Genomic DNA, 9,749 nt, shown 5'->3' with positions numbered 1-9,749 from the left:
TAGTTCCTTTAAGGTGAATCCTCATACGGACGAGTTGTCCGATCAATGTATCAAGTCCCTACAAGCATTTTACGCATGAAGGAAGATATAAGGAGACTCCACTCGGTCTCGCCAGTCTACAAGACATGAACCCATTTTAGGTTTCGAGTTCCGTTTCCGATTCTCGACACTCGCAGCGCTCGTGAATTTAGTAGTGCTGCGCATAATGAGTGCGAGTAAGAGAAATGATCATTTCTCTTACTCGCACTTATCAGAATCGGAAGCTGAACTCGAAACCTAAAATGGGTCCACTTTTATTTTACGGAGTGGAGTCTCCTTATATCTTACTTCCTGATTTTACGGTTACAGGTTTTAGGCCGTCATGTCCTCTCTCAAGTTTCTCTCTGACCTTACTTATTATACCATGCTTTATGCGTTATGCAAAAAGCGGGGAGCACAGACTTTTGCATAACGCATAAAGCATGTGCATAAGGAATTTCATTGGTCCATTTTCTTATGCATGAGTCAATGGACCAATCAAATTCTTTATGTATATGCTTTATGCGTTATGCAAAAGTCTGTGCTCCCCGCTAAAGTCTGTGTTTCTCGCCTTATGTAGCACTCTACATGTAATATTTTGTAGGTTATTACAATATCAGTGATTCCAGTAATTTCAATGAATTAAAGATTGATTTTGCTCACTATTATGTAAAAACATTTTGGGATTTGTCACCGTTTGTGAAAAATGTCGTATTGTATATAGCAGGTTATGTGTGTAATAAAGTGTACAAAAAAATATATTGTTCAACTTGTAAATTACAATTATTAGACAATACTATGCCACTGTTATCGAACATAAAGTATCAAGGACCATATGCCAGCATCAGATGTTTGTTTCATTTATAAAACAGCTGAAAAGATTATACGGCAAAATTCTCATTGTCTCCGTTACGTTTTATTTATATTAATATATAACTTTATTACTTGAAAAGATTTTACGGAAACCAGTATTTTTACATATATCTATTCTTCTCATAACATAATAAACTATTGCTAACATCTTGTTTTGTATTAAATACAAAGTAACTAATTTTGCTTAATAAAGCTGTAGAATTTAACGCCGCACCTGCGCATTTGAACGATTTGAACATCTCTCCCTGACAACCAATAAACGGGCATCTATTAAGGTGTCATTTCATGCTGACGCTAAAACGCTTAAAGGTTGATTTATACTGGCCGTAAACTTTTAACTTATGCCGTAATCTGTAAAAATTGACCAATAACAGTCGAATGAGAGGGGAATAATCGATTATAATTGGTCAATTTTTACAGATTACAGCATAAATTAAAAGTTTACGGCCAGTATAATCCAACCTTAACGCTCGTTTTGTTCGTGTTCACTCTATGTAATTTTATCTATGGTTGACGCTAAAAAGTTCGTTTCTATCCAACTTTCTAGCGTTGGCGGACTAATTCTCTGCGGAATAATTATTTCTGTTTTAATTGGAAAGTTTATATTAATTTCCATATGAGGACCGCAATGATGCTTAAAAGTTCTTCGAATTGAGTTGACGACATTCTAAAGTAATTCCTGAGGGTGCTGTCCCATGATACGGAAATTACACCGGAACGGAACAGTGAGACCAATCAAATCTCTGCAATCATTACTCTACTTTCCTTTCTGCGATTGTGATTGGTCTCACTGTTCCGTTCCTGTGTAATTTCCGTATCATGGGACAGCACCCTGAATCGTAAATCTTCAAGTCATAAAACAGGAATATCTTATTATAAAATCTATGTAAATTTCTTTTTGAAATAATACAGGTTCAATCCAGTAACGTTTTCGAGTGTATGATCTCTTTTTTTAAATTAATGCTATTATTAATGATAAAGCTGCTACAGTTACATTCTTTTCCCGTTTATTTTTTAAAATTAAATTTACGCATTCTGTCATCCATGCGTGATATTTATAATTAAACATGTTAAAATTCCACAATACACACGTACACGGCAGAAATCTACTGTCTCCTCGTTATTATAGATTACAAAGGTTAGGTTCAATATTTCTTGACGCATTCTCTCTGACGCTATAAAAGGAACGTTTCAGTGTCGCATGAAAAGGCACCTTTATCCTTCTATGTTTCTTCTTGTCGCACTCATATAAACCACGCCTCACTAGCCATATAGTAGTTTACATATATGCATATTTCGTCTGCAAATGACGCCATTTTTATTACTTTTCTTAGTAATTTTGCGATACTGACTTAAGCCGGTTGCGTTTCTCTGATATCTAGGGGTGCGTTCCGAGTCGCGCATGAAGCGCGTGGACTGCAATACTGATGCACAACACTTTGAAATTGTTCCGTTTTTTCAATGCGCGCATAACACGCATGAAGCGCTTATGAATTCGGACCGGTTTCCTGTGCGAGCTATGCGAGTTCAAGATGGACGCTATACAAGACGTCAATAAACAATTTCTAATAATTGTAATTTCTTCTTTAATACTTTTAAAGAAAAATGATGAAAGTTCCGATGACAGTTCCGACTCGAGCGATAGTGAAAATGAAGTCGAAGGCATATCTCTAAGTGATACGCAGAAAATATTTTTTCTATTAATAGTAGATAAATCACGTGGAAAACAAATTGGAGTTGAAAAAATTATTGATTACGTCGATCGCGTAATTCCTAATTAATATAACGTCTAATCTATACATTAAATAAATCAAGGTAAAATAATATGCCATTAATTTTGATGAAAGTATTCAACATAAATTAAAAGGGCGAAGTAAAAGTCAGAAGTAAATTACATTTAAAATAATTTAAAAATGTTAACATATTTACAATAGAAATATTACAAAAAATTGCTTAAAATTAAAAACATTATGCCCGTTACTTAAAATTAAAAACATGCTGCGCGTAACAATTGTTAAAATTAAAAACATGCTGCGCGTAACAATTGTTAAGCAATTTTTGTAATATTTCTATTGTAAATATGTTAACATTTTAATATTATTTTAAATGTAATTTACTTCTGACTCTTACTTCGCCCTTTTAATTTTTGTTGAATAATGCCATTAATTTTATCTTGGCTTACTTTCGCCATATCCTCTTCATTTAAAAATAAAATTAATACTTTATTTTTATCCTCTAATAAGACCGGGAAATCATGCAATTGCTGTAATCGCTGTTCCATCGCAAATCGCAAATATTCGTCCGTTCATTGTTGTATTGTCCGGTACTCGTTGCTCGTTCCGAATTACAAATCATGCGCATAGACCGCATGAACGCATCAGACGCATCAACTGCCTCAGGTCGAAAGAGAAGCAGTCAATGCGCTGAGTGGAGTGCTAAGAATTCAGTACGGTTAGTACAATCTGGGGAATTCAAGTACTCTCGAAGCGCTTTCGAAGCGCGCAATAGTTAACTCGGAACGACTTTCTATGCAGTCTACGCGCTTCATGCGCGACTCGGAACGCACCCTAGGACTCTAGCGCAGCCAGAAAACGCTATAGGACTCTAGCGAGACCACGCGAGCACAGTGACGCGAGCATAGACTCTTATAAGTCTATGGACGCGAGACTGAGTGGAGTTTCCTTATATCTTCCTTCATGACCCGTGCTTTAACTTAACCTGTTTGGTCAAGTTTATCCTCTTTTTAATCTATAATGTTATAGTCATACGTATATAATTAAAAAATTCTTTAATAAAGAGCTAAAAGCAACAGTTTTCAAACTCATTAAGAAAGATCAATAAGGTAAAGTCAAAATTATTTATATTTCAAGTTAAATTCAATTTTGTGTCATATCAAAAAATTAGGAAAAATAATCTAGAGATGACATAAAATTTGAATTATTAGATGACAAATTACTGTCATCAGTAACTTCAAAAATTCTGCTAATATTTGTTATTTTATTTTAATTATCACATTTTAGATAGACACAGAAATATTAGTTTAAGTCTTTTATTTTTATGAACAATATATGATCACATGAAATTGAGTTCAAATTGAGATATAAATGGTTTTGATTTCATCTTTGACTTTATTGATTTTTCTTAATGAATTTGAATATATTACAACCTTTTAATCCTTTACTAGTAAATTTACTCAGTTTACTTTGACAAAATTTTTATGATATATGAAATATATCATTCTACTTTGATTATTTTTTCAGATTATAGACAAACTATAAAATGGGTTTGACTAAGCAGTATCTGAAATATGTACCTGCAGGTAATGTAAATATAATCACGAGCCCTCACTGCAATGTTATCTTTGTAAAGTTACATGATCAAGAAGGTAGATTTATAGCAACTGCTGCATGTGAACATGTGTACATTTGGGACCTAAGACTTGGAGAAAAGGTAAGTTGAAAAATGAAGAAACTTAATGTAGACATGTTTGGTATTTTTATATTTCATGTAATCATAATCATTTTTCAGACACAAGTATTATCTGGAGAAAAGGTATGCGTAACATATCTGGTTGCATCACCTGATAAAAAACATGTAGCTGTTGGTTATGCAGATGGTACAGTGAAAACCTTTGATTTAATTACTGGTGAAAATATTAGCATATTTGTAGGACATAAATCTGAAATAACAGCCTTGACGTATGATATATTAGGACATAGATTAGCTACTGGTTCCAAGGTAAGAATCTTTTACGAATACTGCGAAATGAAAGGCATTTATATATTTTTTTTACATAACAGGACACAGATATTATTGTCTGGGACGTTGTGGCAGAAACTGGAATATGTCGATTAAGTGGACACAAAGGTGTTATAACCAAGTTAGTATTCATGAAGAAGCATAATATTATTATTAGTGCAAGCAAAGATACATTTGTGAAGTTTTGGGATCTAGATACAGAACATAACTTTAAAACACTTGTTGGACATAAATCAGAAGTAAGCTTAATTTTTATTTGTTCATAATTTTTGTTTTTGTTTGTTATTTACATTCTATATAATTGTAATATTGAGTCAATATTGATACAGGTATGGAGTTTTGTCTTAATGAACAACGATCGTTATTTAATAACAGGATGTAATGATATAGAATTACGTGTTTGGAAAATAACATTTCTTGAAAATAGAAATATTAAATTGGATACTGCTCTTGATATAATAGATATTAATGAAGAAAATGAAGAAAGTATGAATATAGATATGGTATGCAATTTGTATTATGTTTAATTTATAATGCCATTTTTCTTTTTACATAATTTTTTTAATAGTAGGGAAGAATAGTCTAAATCGGACTTATTTACAGTTTTTGTTCTCTATAAAGCATAAATAAAGTCCGATCATAAAATCAATGATGCCATTCGAAAGATCATTTAATTTCTTTCATTTTTGCTTCAGACCATTTTGATGTATCTCTTATCTGTGTCGAACTATAATGGAAAATGTAAAAATGCATTTTCAGGTCAAATCATGAGTTTCAAATCGGATCTCTCCTATTTTTATAGACTTTTAGATAGAATTTTAAAATATTTTAATTAATCTTTTTGTTTGTATTGAGTAAAAACGAGCAATTTATGATAAAAATACTGTTTATATTATTAAAATTAAAATCAATAAAAAATTCTATCAATTTGAATCTGGTGACATATATTTTATTGATTTAGTGATTAAGACCAGATGTGCTCAGTCGATCACCAGTAGTACAACAAGGTTGTGGCAAACCTTCTTTCTTTGAATTAGTTGACTTGTCTTTTTAGTGTTTTTTGTCCAATTTGGACACCCAAAGAGAGGTCCGATTTGGACACGAGTTTTTTCAAACTATTAAAATAAATTTTACAATAAAACTGCAAAAGTAATCACAAAACTTATGATATTTTTTAATTCTACACTCTTTAGTTATCTTAAATCAATTACCGTTAAAATTTTTAATATCTTAAATAATAATTTACAAGAATTTTCTTTTTTAAAAAAATTTTTGCAAGATAGCCGAAAATACATATTTGTGTCTATATGAACGTTATGACAGAGTACTGCCAAACTGCTGTCACATGTTCGGTGTTTTATAAGAACTTTACATTATAAATAACACACAAATCTGCTTAACAGTATTTATTTAAATTAAAATAGTCTGATTTGAAACACGGTCTGATTTAGGACATTCTTCCCTACATATAATTATAAGTATTATACATTGTATTTTTACAGAAATATCCTATAAGATGTGAAAAAGTTGGAAGCATATTAAGAATGGTGAGTGGCCGAATTGTTTCATTAGAAGTTGACCCCACATGCAAAGTTCTTGGATGTCACGGAGTAGGAAATTCTATAGAATTGTTTTATCTGCTGTCTGAAGATGCAATAAAAGATAGATTTGTAAAAAAATTGAAGAAAGAAAGACGAAAGGCTCAGAAGTGTGTTTTAGTAGAAAAGTATTTTTTTATTTTTAATTTATTCTTTAAAAAATTTAAATTAAAAAATATATTTCTTTGTTTTACTGATAGAGGAGAAAATTGCGCAGAGAAAGAGCTACCTACTGCACCATCCCTAAAGAATGAAATAAAACGATTACCTATTGTTCGAGTATCTGGTAAAGCAAAAGGACTTGATTTAGTCATAGGCAGAGGAAATGAACTAAGAGTTAGTAACAGCACACATAAGGCAAATTTATAATATATGAAATTATTTAAAATCGGCGTTATATTTTATTTTGTCTGTTTTATGTAGGTGTGTGTTGGAGTCGATAACAATTCGCTCGAATTACATTCTTTGTTTACGGAAGAGAAAAATCCAGAAGTAAAGCATTTACGTTCAATAACAGCACATGGACATCGTACAGATGTTCGAGCTATCTGTTTTAGTTCTGATAATTTGGCATTTGCTACCGCTAGCGGAGATTCTATCAAATTATGGAATAGGTAAGGTATCTTATGAAAAATATACATTTTAATATATATATATATATATATATGCTAGAGATTTATTAACAAATATAACTTTTAGACCAACATTATCATCTTTACGCACAGTGCAGTGTGGTTATGCTCTGACGATAACATTTGTGCCAGGTGACAGGTATTTGATTGTTGGTTTAAAGGATGGAAAAATGCTTATTGTTGACATTTCATCTGGTGATATTTTAGAAGAAATATCGGCACATTCCAAAGAACTTTGGAGCATAACATTATTTCCCGACTTGGTAATAGCTTTTAAGAAAAGTATTCTAACAATCGTTATTAAAATGTAAAGCTCATTAATATCTTGTCTAAATAGAAAGGAGTTGCCAGCGGTAGTGGTGATCAAACGGTGAAATTTTGGAATTTTGAACTTATTCAAGATCCTGACAATCAGACAAAAGCGAAAGTTCTTTCTGTCTTGCATGTAAGAACTCTCAAGCTCAAAGAAAGCGTACTATGCGTAAGAATAACTCCGAATAATAAATTTGTAGCTGTTTCTCTATTGGACTGTACCATTAAAATCTTCTTCTTGGATTCATTTAAGGTATGATAGTTTTTTTTAGGTACATCGGTCTTAAATATTATGTTTTATTGTTTTATATTTTTATTATAGTTCTTTGTGTCACTTTTTGGACACAAGTTACCAGTACTGTGCATGGATATATCCAGCGACTCCACACTCATAGTAACTGGTTCTGCCGATCGCAACATTAAGATCTGGGGTTTGGATTACGGTGATTGTCACAAGTCTATATTCGCGCATGAAAACTCTGTCACAAGTCTTTCATTTGTACCTGGAACTCATTATTTCTTTACTTCTGGTAAAGACGGTCTAATTAAACAATGGGACGCCGACAATTATCAAAAAATCATTACATTACAGGTAGCGTATTTTATTATTAAATACTTTGCGTATCGGTGGCTTAATCACAGTATTTTCATAACCTTTGTAGGGTCATTCTGGAGAAAGTTGGAATTGTTGTATTTCATCAAACGGAGCTTACATCGCATCGTGCGGTTCCGATAAAGTAGTTAGATTGTATGAAAAGACTTGTGAACCTTTAGTATTGCAAGACATAATGGAAGAAGAAAGAGAACAACAGGAAAATGAATTAATTACTGGGGAAAGTACTACAGTATTGGGACAGAAACAACAAGCATTACCTTCTAAAAAGACTATCAGCAGTGAGAAGGCTGTAAGTTAAATTGTTGAAAAATATGTAATTTATAACATAGAAAGTATTAAAATATTTCTGTATAATATGCTTTTTTCATCAGGCTGAACTGATACTGGAGTGCTTGAACATATCCAATCAATATGAGACAGAATTGAGTAAAGCTGTTTCTACTGACAAAGCACCATCTCTTCCTCTGCTGATGCAGGCTTACAATTGCACGAACACAGAAGATTTCTTATTGGAAATTTTTAAACGAATTAGGGCAAGGTAAAATGCAATGGAGTAATAATGAGCATCAGAACAACAAAGCTTTATTTAAAAGTATAAATATAAGTGGGATCTTAGGTTTTAACTAGAGATTTATGTTTTAGTGAATTAGAGGAGACATTACTATTATTACCATTTTCTACTGCCTGTGATATTCTTCAAAGACTCCCTAATTTGTTAAAAAACAATTATCATACTGAATTATTTGCTAGATTAGCTCTTTGCTTAGTACAAGCACATCATGGTCCGATAGTGGCCAATCAAAATCTTTTGCCTACGTTGGAGATTGTAAAGAAACTCGCTGTAGAAAAAATCTCTGCTTTAAGGGTAATGAAAGTTTATTTAATGACTGCATGTATCATAAGATATTCTTTACCTGTAAATTAACGAACAATGGATTTCAGGATACTATTGGTTTTAACTTGCATGGTATGATGTATTTGCAACGCATTCTTGAGGAACAGGAAGGAATCAAATTCTTCAGAGATGTCACTAAGAATGTCGAACACAAAAAGAAAATCAGAAGGAACAAGGAAAAAGCTATAAAAAGAGCAATTATGAACTTGTAGATCTTAATGATATAAAAAATTTTGTACGTGCGTGTGTACGCCTGTGACATAGATTTTCTTTATATATCTAGTAGCTATATTATACAAAGTAATAAATAAAATGTATATTTTTTAATGAAAAAATAAATTTGAATAAAAGTAAATCTATTAAAAATTGGTAATAATTGTTTATTACAATAATTAAAAATTAATATTCTTGTATAATATCAGATTTTTCTACTAATAAATCAATCTCAATCTTTGATTAAATAATTAATCAAATACCTAAAATTACTTTATTTTTGCTATTTATCAAATATTAACTTTGTAGATCAAAATCTTTTTAGAATTCATTAATGTTGTGATTAATGATATACACCACTCCGATATCGTTTAACTTCTTTAGTTAACTTCTTTAGTGGCACTCCAAACAATATAATAGGAGGTCGATATGGCCAGAATATCGTTTAACTCTTTGAAGCACACAATTTTCTTTACATGGAAAACAGCTGGAATTTGTTACTCGAGGGTTTTCGGGGTCGCTGATTACGAATATAGCCTCAGATTTACAAAATTCAAAATGGCGGATCCAAGATGGCGGACCAAATGAGGAAAACGTTGCTTGATAGAGATGAAACTGGGTACTCGGGGGTTTTCGGGGTCGCTGATTACGAATATGATCTCCATATATGTAATACTACTATATGGCTAGTGCCTATAAGAGGGAGTGAGAGGAAGCGGTCCCAGAACCACGGTGCGGGAATATATATTTCCCTCTCTTTCTAAGAGTACTTTGAGTGTTGTGCGCATGCGTTGGATTGATTGCATCCGCCAATAGGAAAATAGAGTGCGATC

At 32.1% G+C, this 9,749-nt stretch overlaps 1 protein-coding gene across 1 annotated transcript; it reads left to right on the top strand.

Annotated features, from left to right (window-relative positions):
* Positions 1-3,719: 3,719 nt before the first annotated feature.
* LOC108779786 (WD repeat-containing protein 3) lies at positions 3,720-8,943 on the top strand. Its single transcript, XM_018547294.1, has 15 exons — positions 3,720-3,733; positions 4,152-4,341; positions 4,420-4,629; positions 4,692-4,889; positions 4,980-5,153; positions 6,153-6,358; positions 6,449-6,584; positions 6,672-6,862; positions 6,948-7,143; positions 7,218-7,445; positions 7,515-7,784; positions 7,855-8,097; positions 8,180-8,346; positions 8,451-8,673; positions 8,751-8,943. Exons 2-15 carry the CDS (start codon positions 4,171-4,173, stop codon positions 8,913-8,915), a joined length of 2,778 nt encoding a protein of 925 aa, XP_018402796.1. The 5' UTR covers positions 3,720-3,733; positions 4,152-4,170; the 3' UTR covers positions 8,916-8,943.
* Positions 8,944-9,749: the final 806 nt, after the last annotated feature.

The sequence above is a fragment of the Cyphomyrmex costatus genome, unplaced genomic scaffold, assembly GCF_001594065.2.
Source record: "Cyphomyrmex costatus isolate MS0001 unplaced genomic scaffold, Ccosl1.0 scaffold615, whole genome shotgun sequence".
NCBI lineage: Eukaryota > Metazoa > Arthropoda > Insecta > Hymenoptera > Formicidae > Cyphomyrmex > Cyphomyrmex costatus.
The sequence above is the reverse complement of the archived record's forward strand: the minus strand, read 5'-3'. Positions and strand labels throughout refer to the sequence as shown.

What these genes read in the sequence shown, in the direction of transcription:
- LOC108779786 (XM_018547294.1), top strand. Translation starts at nt 4,171, where the DNA reads ATGGGTTTGACTAAGCAGTATCTGAAATATGTACCTGCAGGTAATGTA. An exon ending in GAAAGACGAAAGGCTCAGAA is followed by an intron (nt 6,359 to 6,448) that starts GTGTGTTTTAGT and finishes TTTTACTGATAG; the next exon opens with AGGAGAAAATTGCGCAGAGA. An exon ending in TAACATTATTTCCCGACTTG is followed by an intron (nt 7,144 to 7,217) that starts GTAATAGCTTTT and finishes TTGTCTAAATAG; the next exon opens with AAAGGAGTTGCCAGCGGTAG.